The 25,675-nt window shown below is 34.0% G+C and overlaps 2 protein-coding genes across 2 annotated transcripts; both read right to left on the bottom strand.

Annotated features, from left to right (window-relative positions):
• Positions 1-6,398: 6,398 nt before the first annotated feature.
• Positions 6,399-11,663, bottom strand: LOC149937628 (uncharacterized). The gene is made up of 10 exons (XM_090153884.1): positions 11,637-11,663; positions 11,048-11,081; positions 8,407-8,596; positions 8,200-8,340; positions 7,887-8,129; positions 7,470-7,823; positions 7,305-7,382; positions 6,937-7,139; positions 6,660-6,819; positions 6,399-6,577 (listed from the first exon to the last, which is right to left on the bottom strand). The coding sequence occupies exons 3-10, from the start codon at positions 8,594-8,596 to the stop codon at positions 6,399-6,401; spliced, it is 1,548 nt and encodes a 515-aa protein (XP_090010010.1). The 5' UTR covers positions 11,048-11,081; positions 11,637-11,663.
• A 1,747-nt stretch (positions 11,664-13,410) lies between these two features.
• Positions 13,411-19,362, bottom strand: LOC149937627 (methyl farnesoate epoxidase-like). The gene is made up of 4 exons (XM_090153883.1): positions 19,239-19,362; positions 15,485-15,740; positions 13,491-13,681; positions 13,411-13,442 (listed from the first exon to the last, which is right to left on the bottom strand). The coding sequence occupies exons 1-4, from the start codon at positions 19,360-19,362 to the stop codon at positions 13,411-13,413; spliced, it is 603 nt and encodes a 200-aa protein (XP_090010009.1).
• Positions 19,363-25,675: the final 6,313 nt, after the last annotated feature.

Below are 25,675 nucleotides of genomic sequence, written 5' to 3'. Positions count from 1 at the left end.
CTAAATTGCTCTGACAAGGCGTGCTCCTCAAAAACCATTTTAGATTAGTTTTTAAACAAATTTGACTGGAAAGTATAGCAAGAAACTTTTCGGTGATATATTTGAAGAGCATTCTTGAAAATGTACAAAATGTCCGTCGTAGAAGGCAACAGGGTTTTACTGGAGCTTAAATTGTTTTAAAAATTAAGGCATATCAAGGTTTCACATAATACTTTTGTTTATTCAATTAGTGAGATAAATTTCAAATGGTCTAACTTCGACCTACTGCTAGTTACACAAAACATGTTTCTTTTGACTAATTTGTACAAAGGTTAATTTTTGATTTAGTACTTAATTCAACGTTATCAAAATTGCAAACCACTCTCGGAAGTTATTTCAACAATGCCCTATTCCGTTAAGAAACGTGCTTTAATGGTAGAATGCACACCCCTAACAAATATCGTCGTCGTAATACGGTTATGTGAGCTGTTCGAGATTTACAGAAACGCGATAGCTGTCCGCTAAAACACCAAAGAAGACGACGCTTTCCTAACGTTCTTCGTTGCTTATCCTCCAGGACGTATTAGAAGTGCAAGTGTATAACAATGTTTGTCAAGTAGACACGTCTCTAGGACCATTCACAGACATATCAAGCACTTCATGACGGAGATATGGATCGTAGGTTTGACTTTTGTAACTAGATAAACAACATATCAATAGAAACCCTAATTTTGTTGGATGTTCTTCTAGTGACCGATGAGTGTTCGTTTTTAAGCGATAGACCATTTAACAAATAAATCATGCACAGTTGTGTTGATAAGAATGGTCAGTGGGGATTTCCTCACTTCAAAGATTTGCAATTTCTGTTGAATTAGGGACTTTGAGGAATTTTGAAGAGGAAACGGGCTCTCATTAATAAACAGGGTAGTCGTTTTTGATGTTTAACGAGGACTGTGACGACAATAAAAAATACAAAGTTTTGTTATATTTCGCTTGTTTTATCTTTGTTGTATTTTACAACTTATCTATTATTTAGTAAATTTTGTGGTAACAAGGTTTGTGACATGAGGAAAAAACATACGGGTCTATAAAAAGAACTATGAAACTTAAAAACGATTTCCGCAATTTTTTTTATCATCACTTACCTTATATTTCATTATTTTTTGTGGATCTGCGTCATAACATTAATTTTTGTTTTAACGGCAACTCATTGGAAATATAAAATATAACAGCGAATAATCCACGCTACAATCATTTTTTTTGGAAAGGCGAATTCTTCGGTTGTTTCAATTTGGCTGAAAGCGGGGGACGGTTCCACCTCCTCTATGCTTGTTGGAACGTTAAACGCCATATGAGCGAGCATTTCTTTGTCAAACCTAATTATCCCTTTGGCGTGTTTGACAGAACAAATGGCTTAATTTTCTTATTATCTATTTCACTACTAGGCAAATCACTTAAAAATAGAAATCAGTAATTCGAGGACCACAATTATTAATACTAAGCAGTTTGTAAAGTTGACTGATGAAATACTTACTTGTCAATTACGTGGCTAATAGTCTGTTAAGCATTTTCAATTAAAGAGAGCACCAATAGACCTTTAATATATCTCTTTTAGAAATTAAAACCTGGGTCAAAAGTTACAATATTTATATCGAATAAGGTTTGGTTATTTACAAAAGATTTTTCTCAATTTAGTTAAAAAAAAATTATTTGTTCATTTGCGACTAAAGCATGAAACACATTTTAATATCTTGAATTACGCCTAGTTGAAAGCTGAAAATTGAAAAAGAATGAATACTAATTCGATAAACGAAATTAAGGAAAAACACTTTCCAGCAGTTTGATATAACCCATTTAAAACACGAAAAAACAGGTAAGTAGCGTAATTAAGAAATCGCTCTCGTCATGAATTATATATATATATGGTTACTGTCCAAAATTTATCGAACGTTGGATAAAAGACGTAAGAGATAAGTGAGTGTGTATACCGATAGGGGGCACCTGCGGGTGGGTGAAACGGGCCCCTGTAGGGGCCCAATTTTGCGTACATTTACTGCAGGTCAAAAGGTCAATAGCTGAGGGCACCCCATTTTAGGGTCAAAAGGTTAGCTGATTTACGATGTTACCCTCATTTTAGGTCAATAGGTTATCTGCCCCTATTCCGCAGGTGGTGTGGACTGACACGATGTTATGCAAACAGCCGTCAAAACCGATCCGTCAAAGTTAATGTCTGGCCCCTGTCTTTCGAGTTGGTAATAAATAGGGTTTCCGCCGACAAACACTTTCGGGCCCTAAGGGTACTGTAAAATAGCGGGCGGTCATCGAAAAAAGTGTTTTGGAAAAAAAGAGAAGAGTGTATACAAATTATAAGGCTTTATTTATACATTCAAAGTTACAGAACATTAAGCGGATGAAAAAAAAAACGCTTAAAGATAAAACAATTTATGGTTTGTAGATACCATAGTAAACAAATGGTTGTCATTAATTTTATCAGAGTTTTAGCATAAATTTTAGGTACTCGATCCTGGCATAGACGAATGTTCGCGTGTCGAAAGTTAGGTAACAGTGAATTTTAAATAAATCCCTCTGTAAATTAACTTGACCTTCTTTTAGGTTTCAGGTAGACGTGGACTAAAGGTACACTAGAATATTGAAATTTTCATTACAGGTAACATTCATATTATTTTTATTTTCTAGGTATATGTTTTTCTCAGGTATCAACTGCTGGCATGTCAGACGAGGACGAAAAAGACCAGGACAGGTATGTATATCATATTTTTCAGTTAATGGTTACTTAATAGTAATTTTTCGTTTTGCTTTCAAGGTTCAGACAGACTTGGACTGAATGGACTGACAGACTGACCGGTCAACTGTGGTAATATTAAATTTTGATTAAAGGTAACTTGCACTAATTTGTTTTATTTTCCAGGTATGGGGTTTATTTAGACGAGGATGGAACTGACGGACATGTATGTATCGATAATATTTCATTTTCAGGTAATGGTGACTTAATAGTAATTTTGTACAATACTTTCAAGGTCCAGATAGACATGGACTGAAAGACTGACCAGTAATAGTCGACTTTGGTAATATAATTTTTTTATTACAAGTGACACTCAAGTTTTATTACTTTCTAGGTATGGTTTTTTCAGGTATCAACTGCCATGCCGGCAGGACGAAACAGACCAGGACACGTATATATATAATATTTTTTCATGTAATGGCGACTTAATAGTATTAGATAAACGTGGACTGAATTGATTGACCGACTGACCAGTCGACTGTAGTAATAATATATTTTAAATAAAGGTAGCTTACACTTTAAATATTTTACTTTTCTAGGTATGGGTTTTTCAGAAGAGGACGGAACTGACGGACAGGTATGTATAAATAATATTTTATGACTGACTAACATGTATGTATTGATTATATATTTTTTCACGTAAGGGTGACTTAATAGAAACTTTTATGGTAGTTTTAAATATATTTACAATGGCAATAGGGCTAAATATGTTTACGCGCAAAATCAAATAATAGGTTAAAATAAAAGAAACAGTAGATAATTAAGCATTTTTATTCATATGTTGATATTAAGGGTACAGAATCGTTACAATTAGTTGAATGTTATTCGGTTTATGGGCTTTCTTCTTGTCAAATTTGTATGGAAGCGAATTCTAGAAATCTAATGATAAAAACGTTATTTGAAACAACTAAAAAAAAGTTTTTTTAGCCAAATTGTAGATCTCGACAATTATCCGCTTATGGCATTATCAATAAGAACATTGACATTGTCCTTCCGCATTCTAAACTGATTGAGAAATTATCTATCGGGCATTTGAAAAGCATCTCGACGCGTTCAAATTTCAATAGCTGCAGCAGCAGCGACAAAAACCGCCATTTTGAAGAATAAAATGACGACAAAAATAGCTTCGATAGGGCTTAAAATAAGACGAAACTAGGTAGCAAAACCCGAGCTGTACTGAACAGAATTGATCTAGCTCCATTGAGGTACAATCTTCCCTTTTGGAGCGGTCAATCCTAAGGATGAGAGGATCAGAGTCAACGCTACTCGTGACTCTGGAATCAGGAAATGAAAATCTAACCTATGTGTTAGATTGATAGACATAACCGAAAAGTTGTGGTGGTAGGAATCGAGAGGCGTGTTACATGTGATTAACAGTAAAATCGAATTCCAGCACTTATCACGGCCTAGGCTTATCAGACTTTTCGTCGAGATTTAAATCTTTTTTAAACTAACCGATTTGTTCGCCTGGGATAACAAAGTTCGGTGTTTACCTGAACTAGTTTCATCTTGATAGTGTAGAAAATGTGTCTGTGATACGCCAATGACGAGTCACTTAACACATGGCATTCAGAGATGAGAGCTGTTACATTTTCTGAACACAACATTAGATCAATGAACTCGCTTCTGTTACAATTAATCAAAGTTGGTTCATTGTTCCTATTGAAAATATGAAGTTTGGTATTAACCACTTATTGCATATGATTGTGGCCCAGTTGACAGGATTAGCGTTTGCATCACAACCAAATATGAGTTTCTTTACCAACTTTTCACAGCTGTTGAATAATTTGTTCATCTCCTGTAAAGGAAGTGGCAGAACATCATCGTTAAGGAAGTTAGTGAATGCCGCTGTGAATTTCTCATTCCCGTCAGTAATAGTGGTAGATTGAAAGCGGACGGGCATGAATATTCTTGCGAACCAATAGACAAGCTCTAAGTGAAGTAGACTTAGTCATTATAGACATTGCCTGCAGTACTAGTACTAAGACCAAGGATTTTTTCATTGGCAATCCTGGGTTCCTGAATCAGAAAAACGCCAATTTGTTCCTTAGCAAGATTACGACAGAGTACAGTGAAGGCTGTCGTACGGTGGTGAAGATTTATCTGTACCACCCTTATGCTCATAATGATCAACCTATTTTGTTGTCTGAATGGCGTTTCCGCCTTTTGAAGCGGTGAGTGAGGGACTAAAGTTGGGTGTCGCCTGGGTCCCCGAGTAGATCGTTAGTTAAACCGTATTTTTCGTTTTCCCGGTACCATTCAGCGTCCATCACGATAGCTTACTCCTTGGCTTAAAGAACACGCAGAACCTTGATTATGCACCGTGGAAAGTGAGCTCTTCACCTTTTACTTTATCCCGCCAAGGTTGAAGAAACTTTGGCATATTAGCAAATTGAAGCGTAAGTCATAGCAGCAAATGCCGATACTTTATCAATTGGAGAACAATCTTTCAAGACCAATCTGAAAACTGCCGGCAAATTGATGGGTCAGCCCTTAAAAGCGTTCTTATTAATTAACTTTACCAGAAACCAAACAATTTTTAAATCCCCTCTTCTCTTTTGAAATGAATCCTTTGACAATTATGGTGTATAGGAAGAAATGTTAAAATACAACGAAATTCTACAACTGCACAAGATAAATTGATTTAAAAGTAAAATTAAATTTATCTTGTGCACTCCTATACTACTGTGCAAGTCGCTAGACAATTAAATAATCATGATGTTGTAAGGGTTCTGGTGTTTAACCAATTTCAAGTTAGCCTCCCTCTTCTTCGCGAGATTTGTGCCCAATATGATTCGTCATTTCTCCATGATTCACTGTCTTAATAATAATAATCTGGTTTTCTTTTATTATTATTCGAATTTGCTTGAATCTCAATTTATATATGAAACCTATCATGACCGATAATTTATCGTTACTAAAAAATTAACGCAACATATAATGACCGATAATTTATCATACGTAAAACATCAACGCTCAATTTCCTTTATATTTATTATTTAATAATTCCGAAAAACAAAGTGTTGACGGGTGTGTTATAAGTGTAAAAAGGTGTAAAATCAATATTTAGCCTCCCTTGTAGCCTAATGCAGCTGGCCCAGCAGTTGTGATTATAGTGTTGGCCAAAGGTGTTGGTGAACCAGCAACTGAACAATCGAAATGTCCTATTTGGCCAGCAGCTGGTTTACGAATCGGGGCCCTTTCCGTTTTTAAAAAAACCAGCATGTGGCCAACTTTAGGTTTTTTTGCCATATTAAAGATTTATAGTTACCAACACCAAAGTTAACACTGTCCCAACAATTCCACCCTCTCGCCAACTACAAAACCACCCCCTCGCCAACTACAAAACCACCCCCTCGCTAACTACAAAACCACCCCCTCGCCAACTACAAAACCACCCTTTCGCCAACTAAATGTAGTCACTTAACCAGCACAATACCTTACCTAATTCCCCAAATTTTAATTTAATTATTCGGTATAATGAATAACAAAATATTAAAATTCATTTTTTATTCGATATAAAACAGTAATTTTTGGCACAGCAATTTCAAATATATACAATCGTCTCCAAAAAAAAGAGATTCGTCAAATAGGTAATTTGTAATTAACAGTTTTTCTACTCGTCTGATAATTCAGCTTCTGGTTTATCAACGCTTGCGTCTCTAGCTTCTTGGCTACTCTTTTTCTTTCTTTGCTCTCTTCCTCCTTCTCTGTCCCCTGAGTATCTGATCCACTTCTTCATAACTGTTTCAATATCATAAATTCTTGACCCTTTAACGTTACGTTGAACAGCTTCTGTAAATACATAAAGTTTTCAAACTCGTGAGAAAACTACATAGCAAGAATACAGTTTTTTTTAAAGAAAAATATAATTTACCTATTATGAAATTTTTCGTTTTTAAAACTTGAAATGCGTGTTTTCCGTTCAAGCCAATCCAGTTGAACTTTAAAATCAAAGAATGCGAAAATACTCTCTTCAATATTCCACGGCATGTATCACCAATTTTGCGACCACCGATAGCTGATAACTTTCTCACCTAACAATGAATAAATCGTCAATTTAAAACAGATTTTTATCCAAGCCCCATTGCAAAAATAGAAAATCACGGGGCTGCGTTTTTGTATACCCTGTTTAAACTGGACTATTAACTTACCACTCTTTTTCTGATATCCTCATCATCCAGAAACATCTCCAACTTTTTCAAATCTTGAATGCTTTCAAGAGGTAGGCTTGGTGAACCATCAATTTCCGTATCGTCCAGGGTATAATTAGCCAATTGCTCTTGCGAGTTTATGATTTTATCCAATTTCACGTGTATGTCAGATAGCATTAACATTACAGATTTTTCGTATTTATCTAAAAATTAAGAAAGTTAAGTATTGTATATGAAAATTTAGTTTTCCTTTAAACTGTTAGACTACTTATGCGAAAAGTAGTTAATTAAAAAAATTTAATCTTAAAATTTTTTAACATCGTTTCTGCACTTATTTTTCAGTAGGTTATTTTACCATTTCACTATACCTTTAAATATACCATTGGAAAGGCTTGAATGGTGCCGCCTAGATAGAGATTGTTGATATTTATCCACACTTCCCGTTTCTTGAAAATAAACTATATAAGACAGTAAACCGAACAACTACGTAGTTGGCCTATAAAATAAAAACAATCAGTAAAAACTAATGTTACCTTCCATATAGCGATTTTGGTGGTTTCCGATTGAAGAATATTCAGATCCAAAAGAATGTTGCATAAATGTTTCGTCTCTTATTTGTGGCCGTATTGTAGAAAATTCAGAGTTGATGGAGTTTGGACTGGAGTTAACTTCCTCTACGGGTTGATTTGTAGAAAATGAACGGCGATAACTTGAATCAGAATTCTCCTTTCTATGTTGTGGAATAGGACTTGGTGAAAATTGAGAGCAATGAGAGCTTTGACTTCTTGAAGTTTCCTTCCTACCATGTGAAATGCTACTTGACGTAGATCGTGACTTTGTTTTCTTGTTTGGTTTAACAATTGATCGAGATTGTTGATTAGCGATTCCTGATTTTTCCAATTGAGGGCTTTTACTGGTTTTGTCAAACGTTTTCTTTTAGAGTAAAGCGCTAGATCCTTCCTTGGTGTTAAGTTGGTTTTCCAAATGTTGGTTACTTTGATATACCGCTGATAAAACAGGTGTCTTGTCCATCGATTTTTTTGATGTAATTGTACTACGCTGTTCATTGGAATGTAATTGACTCGCATCTATTGCTGGTTGTGATTCATTGAGCATCAACGGTAAAGGCGGTGGTGAGGGTAATTTAACCATTTTACGATTTTTTCCACGTTTTGTTTTACCATTTTCATCTTCTACTCCAAAATTTGTAAGCCATTAGTTTACGAAAAATACTTTACAGGTTAATAAAATTACGATAATTACCAGAAGTAGAATCAGGGCCTGAAGAGATATCCATTTGTTTTTGCCGTTTATTTCTTCGTCCTCTTCCATATTCCTTTTCGCTGGCCAAGTCGGAGGTCAGTTCCGCATTTTTTAATTGCTCCCTGGCTCTTGTGTAAATCACTGCAATCACAGAAAAATGGTTCAGCATTATTGTTGTAGTTACAGAATCTAAAAATGTAGTCCTACTTGATTTATATAAAATCTTCCCACTGTAAATGGTCCAATGTTCGTCGTATGAAGCACACTTTGTAATTAAACTTGTTACTTCATTATGTAAAGACGATGGTGGCCAGTAGCATGAAGTTTCATCGGGACACCATTTTAATGGAACTACTTCAACAGTTCCTTCGTTTTCGAAACTAAACACTACAAACATCTGAAAAAAAACAATACAAAATATCTAAACTTGAAAACTAAGGTTAAAAGGAAAATTATAGTTTTGTTCACTAGGGCTCCCACCAAAATCTGAAGAAAAATAACCAACTTTTTAAATTCTAACCGAATAAATTAAAATTTTCCAAATATTCCCATTCCATACTTTATTATTAATAAATTTTAAGTCAAAGTAAAATAGTCAATATAATTAGTTGACTAAATAAAAACTATTTTTATTTTATTTATTTAAAATCTATGAAGCATTGGAACAATTTTAACTAAAGAATTTTCATTGTTTTCGAAAATGAAACACTTGCTTTCTATTGAAGAGAGAGGATAAGTTTTAGCTAATTTTGAAATTTTACCAACAAAAAGGCCTAAAATAGAAGACCGAAGAGGGTAATCAAAAATATCAGCATAAGGTTTACACAAATTTCCAACAACCATTATGTCATTAATGCCAAACTGATAAATATGTCTAACCTTTATTACGTCACCAGAAGTCATTTTAAAGCAATTATCACCCGATTTAAGAGATATACAAAATGAAGTGGTTTGAATTTTCTTAAAAGATTGAGCATTTTTTGGTACTAGAGGGCTGTTATTTTTAAACGGTTTCTTTATGACTAATTGGTTGATTTTTTCTTTACTTGGAAGCAGTTGGTTTTCATATACTCTTTTAAACAGTTGCTGAAGGGGCTTATTGGGAGATCGCATTTTCTTTTTAAGCTTTTGCAAATGATTTTCAAAAGGAAATGCACTAAAATTGTCTAACGGACCAAATTTTTTCACATCATGTGCTAGATGCGTTAAGGAATGAACATTGAGGACTACAAACTCTTTCCCATAAAAGTCTGGACTTGATAAAACAAATTTTTCTAAAAGTTGGCCAGCGAAGTTACACAGAGTTTTGCTAAAAACTGGTGATGCCAAAATGTAGATTGCGCAAAAAAGCAATCTAAAATGGTTAAGAACATCTTTAGATAGAATATCCTCGCCTAGGATTGGACCGGTGTACAACAAAAACTGCCGTAGCTCTGTGGCCTTCCACCTATCTATATATTTTAACGCTCTAGGTTTCCTAGCAAATTCACTTGGAATGTATTTTCTAATATTTTCCAGCTTGTTGGAGAATTCGGTTATCATCTGGCTGCTTAACCTTACTACAAATTTCCCTTTTTTAACCCAGGCTGTTAAAATTCTTCTCATAACCCCTAAGCACACCAGATGCATGTAGTCCAGGGGAAATTGGTTAACCATATCCATATCCAAATTTTCTAGAGGGGAAGGGGGTCCAATAAGGTGATGCTCTTCATTAATTTGATTTCGAAAAGATTCATTTTTCCGTAAAGTTACTGGCTCATCGGAATCTAGCTCTAAAAAAACTGTGCGACGGTTGTAATGAAAACCCTTAATGGTACATTTATCGCAAGAATGGTAACCAGTGTGCCCTTTAACATTTTTTACGAAGGTCCTAGCTGGTGTGTCTAATATAAAAGGACCATCTGATCGGCAGTTAAATATTTTCCCACCGTATTGAAAACCATTACTGCACAAAGCTGTTAGTTCATTTAAAAAAGGCTCCAAGAATTCAGTTAAGGATGCAGGCTTGCTGTTTCCACAAAATATTCCCACCGGAAAAACCTCCCCAATTATCCCTTCCGAAAAACTATAAACTGAGGCCAAAATAGGCCAAAGGCATTTGTTTGAACTTTTAAATAGAGGCACCCCATCAATATTTATGGCAAAAGAAATATCGTCATCGTAATTAGGTCGCGAATTTAAAAAGTTTTTAATACCTTGGGTAAAACCAATATGCCAATATTCCCCACCTGCAATTAGTGTTATTCCTATAGCATCTCTTTGGGTATGCAAAAGTGTTCGCGAATCTTTCGGTAAGGTGTCATGTCCATGAACCCGTAGAATACATAACAAACTATTAAGCTTAACAGTGTCTATGTTATGGGTCAATGCCCAGCTCCTAATATCTTCGGAAATATCACGTACATCATGTTCCGACGAACTAGTATCGCTATAACTTGATAAATTGCTATTAATCCTCTCGATATTATCACTTGAACTATCAGTTATGTTCTCATCAGAATCACTGTTATTTAGACATTGTGCATCTAAGAAATGCATCCCATTTTGATTAATTTCAACCTGACCTGAATCGCAAATTGCCTCATCACTACAAGGGCCTAATACACCATCTTTATTTAAGTCAAAATCCACTACACCTCTAGCGTCTAATAAATCACATTCTTCTGACACTCGTTCCATAACGGTATTTAAATAATTGGTTCTTTTTCTTCGCTTTTGTCTATTACTTAAATCAGAAACGTCTCTATCATAGTTCATACCAACTCTCTTAACTTTACTATTAGCCATAATTAACTAATATTATGATTAAATTAGAGTAGCAAACAGTAAAAAAGGTTAATTACATTACCGTGTTAAATTATAGCACCAATCAATCAAGTAACCTAAATAGAGAAACAATAAGAATTCCATTTAAAATTCAGCCTAAAAGTAAGATAGTATAAAAAATGAAAACTAATTATATATAAGACTTAAATATCTTTAAGGGAAATGTCCACTTCAATAGAATATAAACTAAATTAAAAGTGTTTGAATATACAAAAAATATTTAAAGTTAGGGAATTTAATATTGACTAAAACGTAAAAAAAGAACTGGACTTAACTCCGTATTCTTTTTTTAGTTTTTGAATGGGGGTGGATATCGTATCTCGTAACTATAGGAAATGGTGGATAACTCGTCGACAGCATAATTAAAAATTAAATTTATTTTCATTGAAATAGAAAACACTTGAAGTTCTTGATATTTTTGGGTATATTCAAACACGTTTATTTTAAAATCTATCGTTTTATTAAAATATTTGAGTATTTAAAATTACATAATTTTCCACAATATCTCAAACTCCCAAAATATTTAACTTACTACAAATTTAAAGTTAAAAAGTAGTAGTTTTCAATTAAATACTATAATATTTAACATTGAAAAATATATTTAGGCTTACCTTAATCATAGAACGGAAAATGGCGATGATAAACCCGAGGTCCACCTTTGTTCGGAGACGAGGTAAAAGAAACTGACCGCTTGAACGGTCCCAGCCACGAATCTCGCGTTACCACGAGGCTTTGGAATTTTCTCGACCTTTGTTACTGGCACCCGCCCCCTCCCACTCTAGGTACAATGTACGCCTGTTGGCTAGGAATAAACCCCATCTGTATACATCAACTTTTTATAACTCTTAAAATGTTTTATTTATTTAAAACATTTATATTTTTTTAAGGCGGACAAAATATCTTTAAGTGCAGAGTTTTTTTAAAGTAATAAACAGGAATTACGAAAATAAATTGATATATTTAAGTAAAGTGCTGTTTTGGAGTCGGGTAGGAGTTGGTTTCCAATACTCCTTAAAATTGTTAGGATTATTTAAATTGGAAATTATTGTTCATTAATGTTTAGTTTATGCAGAATAAATATGAGGGTTCATAGTTTTTAGGTCGCTAAGATTGAAATTTGTCCCCAATAAATGCGTGTGTATCAAGTTGGGCGTTATTTGGTTTTGAAGTTGGCTTTAGGTTTCTTTTAGTCGGGCCTGAGTTGGCTTACGACTTTTAACCAACTACGACACCATACCGACCGCGCGACTACTAGCCAACACAAAACCAAATGGCTTGTGCTACAAGGGCTTCTTTAAAGGAGTCTAAAAGGTGTTCATAACCCCAGAAATAGGTGTAAAAGTGTGCAATACCTTAATCACACCTCCATTTATGGTAGAATCAAGTTGTAAAAGGATACATCATATTTTTTTTAAATAACAAAATAGACCCAAATCAATTGTATGTTTAATTGTATTGTACTTTATATATACGGTATTAATACAATGGGTTGTATTTTAACCCAATTAATTGTGTAAATTAACTTCGTGACGGTAACCCATTAGCAGTGTATTGCTATCCTTAAAATAATAAGCGATCTGTGACATTTGAACTTTAAAAGTGTTATCCAGCATCCATTTTTTATATTATAGAAAATTACAAATTTCAGAAAACTTATTAAACATCCTAAGTTGATTTTATTTGTAATTACAGTGAAATTACAAAGCATACGTAAAAATTCTAATTATTTTTAATTTTAAAATAAATTTGGTAATTACGATTTGAATTAACGGTTTCCAATAAAATAAGTTCATTTTCTTACGTTAAATACTAAACTATTATGTAACAATGCAAAAAGCGACACGGGTTCCTTAGGCTTCTCATTATTTGGGAATTGAATTTTAAAGTTCTGAGAAAATGCGCTTAAGTAGAAATATCCGAATAGTTGAGCTAAAGGTTCTCCAGAACAATATCTTTTTCCTATTAAAATACAGGTAAATGCTAATTAATAATTTAATTAATAGAAGCCATGAATCATAAAATTATATTTTAATCTATAAACCAGCCATTAAATTGGTGGCGGCGAAAGCGTAGGCTCTATCCCGAGTGACAACTCAAAAAGTAAAAACTTGAGAAGAGGCGGTAGATGGTTAATTTATTGGCGCTTTTAATTATTGTGAGCTGTTGGCTCACGTTGCATGTAACCCGTCTACCTAAATTAATGGTTTTAAAAGATGCTTGATGACTTTGGCCTAACGTGATTAGCCTTGTTAGCTGATTGTTGTTTGTTATGAACCGTTTATTGTTAAATGAAGCCAGCCTTCCTTGAGAAGCCTTTAACTTTAAGATCAAATGTAACAATAAACATTATGAACATCCCAAAGACACTACTTTGGAAAAGTGTATTTATTCACTACTCCTGGCCGCCAATTTATCAGCTTTAAACAGTGAACCTTTATTTATCCAAGTATTTGGGCTTCACTTACCAAATCCGAAAAGGAGAACTCTATCAGAAAGGTGATTTATTTGGCCAGTTTCTTCCGATATGAATCTTTCCGGTCTGAACACTTCGGGATCTCCCCATATTTCCCGGCTTCGGTGAGTCGAAGTACACATAAGCGTAACGTGAGTATCCTTTGGTAGGTCGTACTCTCCTATATTTCCATCTTTCAGAGCCCTGCGTTGGTTATTTAAATACACAAGTTTTTTAAAGCGGTTCAAAGGCGTCAATAAAGGATTTTTCAGTGCATAAAAGCTCTTGCGCTCGAGTCTTTTAACGAATAAATGGTTTTCTCTTTCCTAAACATACGTCGTTTAATAAAAGTTTGTCTACCGTTGCAGATGTAACGCTAACCCTTAGGTTGAATTTTTAAATGTTATCAAAGATGATTTGATTTTTCTCAGACACTTTGGAAACATATGTCGTGGTATTTGTTGATTCCCAAAATTTTGTAGTGTATTTAATTTCGCGGTTTAATTTTTTTTATATCCATTACATTTGTTGATAATCTTTGCATAAATAGTTATTAATAATAAAAACTACCCATTTTTTCTATAAACTTAAAACGTCTTTAACTCCTTTTAAAAATTAGCTTCACTATGAAATAGTAAGCGATATTCGCGAAAAAATAGTTTGAAAACATTAAAATAAATTTGTAGGCTTGGAGCCACTTTTGAATTAAAAAGTAAAATATTTCATCGGGAAAAGTGGTGTTCCCTAGGTTTTATTAAAATTTAATATAAAATAATCTTTTAAACATTGTTCTATTTTTCAAGTTACTAGTGAGAAAATAAACTGGGAATATAGTTGTAGGAGAAACGCAAAACTCTTTAAAACGGGGACCTTATCGCGTTTGAAGGGTTGAGCGACGAACACAAGAGCAGCTGGCTTGCACGTTCTACAACGGCTCGCAACCTCACACCAAAGCGCATGAGGAAAGAAAAAAAAACACAAAAGCTTCTTATCTTAAAAAATTTATCTTTCAACAAAAATAGAGGCTTACGCTATTTATTAATTTCCATGTATTTTCAGAAAATTAAGTACAACGGCTAGACTATTTTCTTTTAACAAACTCAAAATTAAATTAAACTCTATAATTTTTTACGCACTAACGATAGCAGTAACAATGGTCTGAATAACCTTTTCTGTTATCAAGTTTCACTGAAACTACGGTGATTTTTTCAATAAATTATATCTTAGTAACCATGAAGTCAAAATTCACCAAAACTTTTTCATGCACTAGAGGGCGTTAGTTTTTAAAACGAGCTTGATTCACCTGAACTAGAAAGCCTAACATTTATAGTGTTTACAGTGCTCTTCTACCTTAAGGAAATTATGCAAACCAATGCGGATAACTATATGTTTTTGGGAAAACTTTGTGAAAAGAAAGTTAATCTAAGCGGACGAAACTCAGTGCTATGTACAAACAAATTAAGGGGTTAAGTACAAGTGTAAAAATTATTTATTTCACGGACTATTGTATCAAAATTGTGTTAACTTAATTGATCGTTCTTTAACTTTTGAACTGCTCAAACGAATGAAATATAAACCGTACCTCACTCGGCATACCATGCCATTGATATTTTTTCAGAATTCGACGTTAAATGCAATTATCTTTTCAATTTGTCACGTGATTATCGAACAGTCCCATTTGCTGAAAAGTTAGAATTTATTATGCAAAGTAGTAGTTACAAATTTTCTGACTCTTTTTGCGATATATTTCGTCATTGAATTTGGCTTAGTAGAGACGATCGCAATTTCCGAATTCGAGGAGTTGCGCTAAACGATTAGTTGAATAATTTACCATATGATAAATATTTGAGAAATACGTGATTTCCCAAATAAACGCAACCAAAAATTGTTTCCTTAAATGCACGTTTTTTTAAGATAATCTGGAAATATCCAACTCGGATTTATGCTCTAGTATACTAGCGCTCAAAAATAGTTTGTGGTTGTATCATACATTAAGGTTATACATACATGAAAGTATCCTGTAAAGGAAAAATGTCGTAGTAGCGGTAAGCTTCCAGAATGAAGGCCTCGATTAGTCTTAAATTCTGTTTGTCGCTCCATTCTGGAAATCTGGATTTACCCAATGCAAAAAGGACTTGTTCGTGAATTTTCTCTTGCTCGTCTGGGTGAAGAGCCATCGCTAGAAGCAAAACTCCGATATGGCTCGCAACTGCCATTCCTGTTGTAGTTAATGATTGTAAAAAGTTATCAACCTTGATTTCCCCTATTTAAAAGAAATTGAAAAAAATACGCATATTAATTTTTTTATTATTTAAAAAATAAGTTCACATTAATTTCCTATCAAGATTAAGTTTCTTCTCTTACCGATTACGTAAACAGGCTCTAATATTTTTAAACACATGCGGGTGAAAATTTGGGACTGTGAAATGGTGTCGCCAAAGCGCGACTAGGACTTTTGCGAAAACGTTATTCGTGTTGGTCTTCCTTTGATATGGTAAGAGAGTAAAATAACCTATAGGATTAATTCGTATGTGAAAAGACTGCTCAGAAAACATATTTTAGGAAAAAGTTCAAATCTTGTCTAAAATGCAGTGTAGGATGCTTTTATAAATATTTATCAATATCGATACCCAACATATTAATCGGATTCTATTCACGATTTTTGTTTCATTTTTGGCCTCTTATCCTGCCTGTGCTAACTGGGGGAGAAACCATTTTTTGAAATGCTCCCGTGTGAAAACTTTGCCTAAATTAAAGCTATATTATTATTAATTTGACTTTATTTTAAATATTTTTCTCGAAATTAACATACACATACGCGCCGGATTTTAAATTGTTTTTCAAATATCAGGCAATGGAAATGTATCATTCAATACATTTTTAGAATATTAGAAGCTATTTAAAAAAAATGAGTTTGTGGCACAGCTCTCATTCGAATTCTAAATAACAGAAGTGAAACCATGTGGCTACCGAGAATTAAACTGAAGTGAGCTACAATGCTAATGCAGAGCAACTTTTATCCCGCTTAAGGGGAAGTCCGAGGTAAGTTCAGAAAAACATGGTTTTTTCTTGAACTAGTTACAGAACAATTAAAACTGATAAAAATAAACGGTTTGCGGCGTTTTGAAGTAAAAGGTTTGAAGTATTTCAGGAATCAATTTCATAAAGCTAATACTAAAAATGAATTAATTACAAATGACTAAACGTAACTTTCTTTTTGTCACAATAACTCAAATACTGCTGGTCGGATTACTATGGTTGAAACTTCGAAAAGAAGAGAAACCAACAGGGTATTTACTGAATCTTTATCAAAGTTTTCATATAAATTTTACTATTAAAAAGTAATGTTTTTCTGTAACCCCACCGCTTTTTCGTGGTTAATATCGACAGATCAAAGATGTCGCTACCGTTGAATATTCCGAAAATATAGGTCTTTCGAAGACTTCGAAGTTCATGTCGTCAATCACCTTGCCGACAAAAGAAAGTACGATTTTCCCGAAATCTGAAAATTGGAGGGGGTACGCGCTAATTTTCGGTATTCGCAGCAGGGAGTCCCGCGGGCCATCAAACCACCCTCTGGTAGAAATACCCGTAGGCTAAGTAAGGAATTCTTTATTATAACAAAAGAAAATCCCTTTTCAGTCGATTTCCCCGAAATAGATGATTTTTTTTCCACAACTCCGTGGCCACAGCAGAAGTAACTAGGCGCCAAGCTTCGCTAAATAGCTGTTGGACTAAACAAGGGAGGGGTATAGCTAAACAAATTGAAACGAGATATTTTGGCGCGTGATATCACACCAAAACTTATTCTGTAGAGAAAAGTAGATTTTTTGTCATTCTTGATCCGTTATTGTTTAAAAAAATTGAGATAGAATATTTTGTCTTTGGACTAAATTATAGCTATTGGTATGAACGGACTAGGTTTGTTTTCATTATATTTATATTTCTGGTTTACTTGATATATCGTGGTCACTTTTGTGTATTTCAAACAATATTGGTAAAAATATGTGGATTTAAAATTTAAACGATTTCAGTAAAATCAAGAACGTATTTATGTATAAGAACGTTGAACGATCAAATTGGCGCCTGGTGACATGATTCAATCGGTTACAGAATAACTCCGCCCAAAAAATCGCGTGCGGCGCGCGCTAAAGGTTAAAACCGTTTCTAGTTTAAGCGCGCGCTGCACGCGGATTTTAGGGCGGAGTTATTCTGAAACCGATTGCATCATGGCCCAAGCGATGCCTTTTGTTCAACGTTCTTATACATATATACGTTCTTGGTAAAATATGAAACAACCGTTTTTTAATATACCTTTTTGTTAAAATATATTTATACCCTAATTCGGGTGTAAAATGAACCATAATTTAAAACCTGGTCTAATATTTAAATTAAGATAAAGCTTACAAATTATTCGGTCAAGTTTAATTCTTAAATAATTAGCTTGGAATTGTGTTTTTTTTAGAAATAGTGATAGAAAGTTGTTTATTTAATCTGCATTAATTATATTAAAACTTTATTAATATGGTTTCAATAACATTAACAGCCCCTTGAGACGTAGAATAAAATCATAATCTTAAATATTTCCTATATTTTAGTTATTTTATTAATGTCATTTTTTTAAAACTTGACCCGTGTCGAGAATAAACACTGAGGGCCCGTGTAAAAACGGCTTATACTACAATATAATATGCGAGAAGGCTCCCATGAAAGTTCCTTGAGTAGTATCTTTTGTCTACTTACAACAAAGAATATAAAGCTTACAATCCCCAAACTCCACATGCGGTCTTTCTCCCTTCCACGCTAAAAGCCTCTACGTCGCTCTGGCTAGTCGATAAAGATCGACTATATTGTCACCCACCTGTCAATCAATAGTTCAAGTTGTAAATTCCAAATTTTCGCGCGTAAAATTTGACCTAAAATATATTTCGGCAACACTGCCAAGAGACGAGTTTTAACGCCATCTAGTATTTTTTTCTCGAAACACAAAACCTCTTACTTCCCCCTTAAATAAATGTTGCAAAACAGTAAGGGTTGTGGATGAGCTTTACCGTTCCTTCAAGGTACAATGCGCAGCGATTTAGCTCATTAAAAAAATAGCTGTGGAAATTAAAATTCAAACTAATGTTTAAACAGTGAAAACAATTCGAAAATTGCGGTTTTACTGCAAGGACGCCTAACGTTTAAAAATCGATGATGTTTTCTTGGAAACAGATTTTCTTGCATCTCATAACCAGAATTATGGTAGACGATCAACTATTTTAAAGCTATGACCCTGTAAAATATGCCATAACTCCAAACTAAATTTGATAACAAATAATTCAATAATTAATTATATAGCAGCAAAATCGATCTTTAAATTTTTAAATGGAAAGCTATGTCGACAAAGAAATGACTAATAATTCACAGAATGATCAAGTAGACTAGAATAAAAAATTATAAGTAAGAATTTAACAAAACAAGAAATATCATTTTGTTATAACATTGAGAATTTATTTTTATAATTACGCAGGAATTAAGATAATTATTAGTTTCATTTAAATCCTACCCGAGGTGATATGATTTTTCCCAGTCACTCTGGTATGGAACAATACGCAGAGGTATTCCTTGATTTAAATGAAATTTCTAATTATATCGTTTTGTTATGTTTAAATTTGTTTTAACAGTTTTGGGGAAAACTCTTGCCAACTCCAATTTGGATCCAGTCATACTGTATTAAAATACTTCAATGAGGTATTTATAGTTTTGAATGTTTACGTACTGCTATTGTTTTTCAACTTGTTAGTGATCATCTCCCGAATTTGGAGGTCCATGAGATCTCTCACGCATCCGTCAACATATGTCTTTTCGTGTTTCTCAAGTTCTTTTCTAGAAGCAAATGACATGTATTATAATAAGTCATAATCACCCCATTAAAATAAACCGAATAGATTTTTTGACGTTGCAATGACATAAAATATCACTTATTCCAACTTTAACCTACATTTTTTTAACACAACAATAAACATGTATATTTTCAAGCTGTAAATCAGAAAAAAATATCGCTAAAAATTGCTCAAATTTTAAGTCTTAAATGGGTTAAAACTTAACTGGTGGGCCCCCAATAACTAAAATTAGTTTCGGGATATGAAAGGCCTATAATTTCTTTTATTTTGGGATCCCCCACCGATTTGGGCTGAAACGAAAACGCGAAAGCCTAATTTAGACTTGTAGTATAATACAACAAATAAACAAAAGTATTAAGTCACTCTTGATTTTTTAGGGGTGCATATTTTCTTGGACCCCCGGTCGAAAAACAGCCTAATCCGTCCCTGCCTGCACCCAGTGCGGGTAAGGGAACGAAAGTATAACTAATTAATCGTCATGTTTGAGGTCTTATTTATCAAGCCCAAACATTTAAAAAATTAGGAAAATTTAAATTGTTGCCCTTAAATGTTAAAATGTGGCTTAGTTCTCGTTATATTGTTATAGACGTGTTTGGTATTTTAATTTAATATAAACGCAAATTACTTGTATATTTAGAGAATAAAAATTAAATGATATTATAAGACCGTTTTTTAATACAGTTTTATTTTAAATAAAATTAATCAGTTTAATGTTTTTGCCCTTTTTAAGTTTATATGTTTTGAAATTTTCAAGGGCAATTAAAATTTTTCCCAATATCTTAAAGCAATTTTTAAATTCTGCCAAAAATATTTCGCCAAACACAAAAACCCAGGGGATAATTTTACATTTTGATCTTTAAAATGTGAAACTTATTAGTTGGGATAAATAAACGGGTTATTTCAACATTTTTTTTAAGCTTTTAAATTGGGGAAAAGCATTATGACGACTGTTGGGTTATTTGAAATTTAACAAACCATTGAAGTCGTGTCTGTGTGACACAAGTTTGGATTATTATTTGGGTCAAATTTGTTATATTTATGGTTGTTCAATGTTCTACTCACCTTTTTATTTCTTTATTGCATTTTTATATACCGTTTTTCAAAATTAATACAAATTAGCTGGACCTTTGACTAGAAATTTAGAAAATACCAATTTATAGGGTACTTTCAACTGTAACTAAATATACTGCCATCTTTCAAGCATCCAAAGTAATCGTGGTTTATAGAAAAAACGGCACCTTTATTAAGTTGCAAAATAAAGTCTATACAACGATAACTTTAAAACATTACAACAATTTGAACCAAGAGGGTAGAAATTTTATTTATCTGGAAAAATATTATTGGTTTATTTAATCTGGTTAAGAACTTGAACAAATTAAAATTAATTTAATTATAAACCATTATTCTTTATCTCCAGGGTTGCAGTGAGACATGTTAAAGCTTTAGCTCGCGAATTCGCTTTTTAGGTACTCTACTGTAATTATAAAGATATTATGCTTATTTAAGATTTGAACGCTGCTAGTTGTTCTACTAGTCCAGTTCAATTTTAGTTCAGTTTAAACTCGTACGTGACACGAGATTGCGCAATGGTTTATATCCGAGCAAAACTATTCAAATCCTTGGTACAACGGTGAAATACTCGCGGTCCCGGAAACACAAATATATAGGAGTAAAGGAGGTGTAAGTGTAAACAATACGAAATACACTGAGGGTCGAAATACTCAAAACCCTGATACTCGGTTGACTCTTAATGAAGATTAATGGATATGAGATCGGGAAACTAATTTTCGTGAAACAGCCATGACATCAACCTCAAAAATTTTTAATAAAATAAGACGATAGTAAAGCGCGAACCAAAATATTGGAAAAATTTCCCTGACCGTGAGCTATTACCGAAGGCTTTAAATCAAAAAGGGTTGTCACAAGAACCTCGTTCTTATTTAAAACAAAAACACGATTTTTATTAATAGTGCGATTCCCTCGAGCCATCCCATTCTAGATGATTTTATAAGGTACGCTAGGGGAGTAACTAATCGCTCGTTCAATAGTTTAACTAGTGCGTCTTCTTTATTTAGTTTCATTTCTTTGTTAATAGCGGCTTATGGATCGGGCAAAGATAACCAGACTCTCTATAAACTAGAGTCCTAGGGTTAATAAAGTTGAAGAACAACGGATTTAGTGGTGTATTGCCAAAGGTGGGTATCATTAAGACAAGTTTTGATTGTTTCGCTATGATTGATTTGGTTAATGTCATTTTTTTAACCCCGCTGATTCGAGTATAGCCATTGTCGCTCGAGACGAAATTCGTTAACCCTAAGAATTTCGAATAAGAAAGTATGACTGGAAATAATTATATTTAATTTAAGATTCTACAAAGATATTGGTTACGCAGTTTTAATAAAAACCCTAAATCAAATGGAATTTATTATGCGATGCATAAGAAGTGACTTACTTCATTTCCTCCGCTAGTGCTCTCTCGGCTTTATGACCAATCCTTATTTTGGAGTTAATTATAGTCAGGATATACTTCAGGTATGGGTAATAATATTGCTCGCTGAGTTCCGAAAGGTAATTGTCAGAAACAGAGATAAATTTCTGATATTTATTCGACTTATCAGAGTTTGTATCGACATTCAAATTGAAAAAAAATTGACAAAAATATTGAAGGATTCATCGACAAGAACATCAAATAATCGAACCGCGCTGCCATCGTGATCGATTAGAAAGTTTATAATTTTTGTAACGTTATCCCTAACTTCGGTTGCCCTGTTAATTTCGCCATCTGTAAATAGTTTTGGCATGGATTGGCTTACAAATCGACGGCATTCTTTCCAAAAGGCAGTGTCATTTGATTCAAAGAAATCTGAAATAAAAAAATATTGATCCAAAATTCTAAATTGATCACGTTTAATGCACGTATATTTCTTGGTTATAATAAATATATGTTCTCACTAAGATGAACAGGTCAGCTTCATTTTTTCAGGTAATATTTTTCGAATGAGTAAAACCAAAAATATTAAACACTGGGAAGTAAGTCTTTCTTTGTTTTTATACTTCATGTTGTTCCTTCCTGGTAAAAAATATATCACTTAAACAAATGCTGGCATATGATAATGTGAAAAAAGGTTTTTGAGCGTTTTTCAATAACAACATACAAGTTGTTAAAAATAAAGATGCCAAATATTTCGGAGCGTGTTCAATGAGTCCCAATAAGTACAAAATATCAAACAAGCCTCGTTCTTAAAGCGCTTCGTTTTAGAGATATGGGTTCACAAAAACTACCCTAAAATCTCGAACACATCCTTTAAACTAACTTTTTTTATAAATCCGTAAAACAATTGTTTTTTATGTTATAAAATTAATATATCAGTAAAGCGATAGAATTTATCACGAGTGACCAAAGTTCAATGTCCCGTTTTGCAAGTTTAAAAGTAAGATAAATTTAACCAGAGATACAACCTTTTTTTAAATATTGATTTTGTTCGAAATAAATTAAGTTGTCAGAATTAAAGATACAAACTCCGACAATCTCCAATATGAATTAAAAATTCCTAATACAGTCTTTAGCTATTATGGCATATTTTATTAATAAAAAATACGTGGATGAACGATTGTGTATACAATAAAAGCATGAGCCCGTGGCACAAATGACCCACATACACGTTTAAAGATCCCAGGCAATTTGCGAACCATCTCACAAGCTGCAATTATGCGTTGTCGCAAATCATTAAGGCTTTGTATATATATTACATGTATCAATTACAACCAGTCTGGGTCAACAAATTGATATGGTTTTAATTTCATCAAATTTCGATTTATAATCTTGGAGATTGTTAGTTTGATAGCCATATAAGCGAAATTAAAAACAGTATTAATCTTCATAAATCGAAATGCATTTCCTTCGCTTGTTTCACCAAATTTAAAATAGCTTTTATTTGAAAACACCATTCAACTTCTTTAGGATTATTTTTCTTATACTCTTAATGGCAATAATAAAGTGTAAATCCCTACAGTTAAAATATCCCCAGAGATTGGTTGAAATTCACGTTAAATTACGTATTGAAAATAGTTACCTTTCTTTCCGGGCGATATGGCCATGTCAATGGGTTTTCCCAAGCAATTTGATCTCGAGGTAATATTTTTGAGAATATTTATGTCACTCACAACAATAATAAGGCGGCTCCCCAAATATAAGCTGAAAAAATTTAGATATTAGGTTAATATAATTGGACCTATAAATGTATGAATACGGTGATGGTCACATATACCAGTTAAACACGATTTGGATCTCAATTTTAAAATAATGAACTTCAGAAACGAAGCGCGTTTCGATAGAAGCCAATTTAACGATTGTAAAATTTTGTCATAAATTTAATGAAATTATTATTTTTACTGAAATGAATTCAATCTCAATTTTGAAATTGTTTTCATACTTAAAGGCCTCGACACGAATCCAAGTTTAGCTGGCAAAGGAAATTCCTCTCCGTCGAATCCGCGACGTTTTTTACAGCGCCATGGGCGTTCGAGGATTCGTAATCAGTCCTTTAATATTTCCAAGTGTAAAACAGGTTAAAAGCATTGTTACGTTACTTCATTTGTCTCAAATTTAAATTCGGCCATGGGTGCTTTGAAATTATATTATCGTTTGGCAAATGTATTTACTCGTTTGGCTCATTGAATTTTAAACGAATTGATGAAATTTGATTATCTAAAATCAACGAAAATGTGATTTGAAGATTTAAACCTGTTTCTGTGGAGAAGAACAAAGCTGTGGCATAAATACAGATGCTGTGATAAGTGCACCTGTTATATTTTAATTTGATTTTGAACAAAAAATTTAAAATAATTAAGGAACCCTGTGTACATTTTAAAAATGTTCATTGATTTACTTCATATGAGCGTTTGCTACCTAAAAACGACTGGAGATAAAGAGGATTTTATTCAGGAATAAGAGCGCTCTGTTTTGAATGAGCTCCTGTAGTATCGGCTAAAATTACATACTAGCCAAGAAGCCCGCCTTACAGGTGGGCCCTCAGCTAGTTGTGTGTTTCGAGGCGCTCAACTCCAGTACGCCCCCAACCCCTTTTTCCCATGGGATAATTTTCATGGCACCCTTTTCCCCATAGTCGATCCTCTGCAGTAAGGCACCCTCCCCTTTTACCCATGCGAGAATTTCCGTGGCACCCTTTACCCCATAGTCGAACAAATTTCAAAATCTCTGACGAAACCACGAAATCAGAGATTTCGAAATACCGTACGCTTTTTTTTGGGAATGTCCAACCCCTCGCTTCCTCCCTTTTTTCCCATTTGATAATAACCGGGGTACCCCCTCCCCATTTTCCCCATGTAATAATTACCGTGGTACCCCCTTTCCGCTTTTCCCATGTGATAATTTCCGTAGTATTCCCCTCCCCCTTTCCAAGGCGAGAATTTCCGTGTTACCCTTTTCGCCGCTAAAATAACTCAAACTCGCAGTCGTTCAAAACCTCCCTGTACCCCTTGTATCCAATGGCTGATGCATAAAGGCCACCGGACTATCGTACGCCGAGAGAGCCACGTGACTTTCAAATCGGAACGAACCCGAAACCCCTCCCCGCTCCCTGTTTCCGAAACACGCAGGCCTTATGATACTACCCCGCACGATCACCCCCTCTGAAATTTCGGGTGTATTTCCTGTTGGGACAAACACGGCCAACTCTCAGGGGCGACAGATTTTGAGCATTATTAGAAACTGACATTTCCGTCACTTTTGAAAATTTGTAATAAAAAAACTAAAAACCAAATCGGAAATCGAAGCCGACTCGATGCGAAAACGCAAATCGTAGGGTACGTAATAAATGCTACGCGATGCTCGCGCCCGTAAAGCGCGCGCAAAAAGCGTCTGAAAATCGAGAAATAAATCTCGAAAACCGGTTGACGAACCTACCTACCTACCTACCACCCAAACAACAACTTTTTATTATATAGAAGAGAGGAGGGCCAATTCCAAAATATGCTTTACACAAATCTGTTTGATTCAGGTACTATTCGTATAGCAATCAGAGATTTTTCTGTATCTATAACTAAAAGTCTTCAAGTTTGTCCACTACCCCCCCCCCTCCCCCCGTGCTTGGAACCCGAGGGAAAAAATGAAAGCCGAGACCAGCCGGGAAACTAGATAAGGGCAACAAAGAGGCGAAAATCCAAAGTCAAGTAAACTAAAATTAAATTACGAGTAAAATTGAATTAGATTAAAGACCATGTCAGGTATTTGGAATAAAACGCGTTGAGTTGGAAATCAGGCCCTTAACATCGAGTTTAAATTTCAAAGCTC

This window comes from Leiobunum rupestre, chromosome 7 (assembly GCF_980474605.1).
Source record: "Leiobunum rupestre chromosome 7, qqLeiRupe1.1.hap1, whole genome shotgun sequence".
Classification (NCBI taxonomy): domain Eukaryota; kingdom Metazoa; phylum Arthropoda; class Arachnida; order Opiliones; family Sclerosomatidae; genus Leiobunum; species Leiobunum rupestre.
Note: the sequence above shows the minus strand (reverse complement) of the source record. Positions and strands in the feature narration are given on the sequence as shown.

What these genes read in the sequence shown, in the direction of transcription:
- LOC149937627 (XM_090153883.1), bottom strand. Translation starts at nt 19,362, where the DNA reads ATGTCATTTGCTTCTAGAAAAGAACTTGAGAAACACGAAAAGACATAT. An exon ending in CCTTTACAGGATACTTTCAT is followed by an intron (nt 13,682 to 15,484) that starts GTATGTATAACC and finishes TAACCAACGCAG; the next exon opens with GGCTCTGAAAGATGGAAATA. An exon ending in AGTTCTCCTTTTCGGATTTG is followed by an intron (nt 13,443 to 13,490) that starts GTAAGTGAAGCC and finishes CACTGTTTAAAG; the next exon opens with CTGATAAATTGGCGGCCAGG.
- LOC149937628 (XM_090153884.1), bottom strand. Translation starts at nt 8,596, where the DNA reads ATGTTTGTAGTGTTTAGTTTCGAAAACGAAGGAACTGTTGAAGTAGTT. An exon ending in GAAGATTTTATATAAATCAA is followed by an intron (nt 8,341 to 8,406) that starts GTAGGACTACAT and finishes CTGTGATTGCAG; the next exon opens with TGATTTACACAAGAGCCAGG. An exon ending in AGGATATCAGAAAAAGAGTG is followed by an intron (nt 6,820 to 6,936) that starts GTAAGTTAATAG and finishes ATTCATTGTTAG; the next exon opens with GTGAGAAAGTTATCAGCTAT.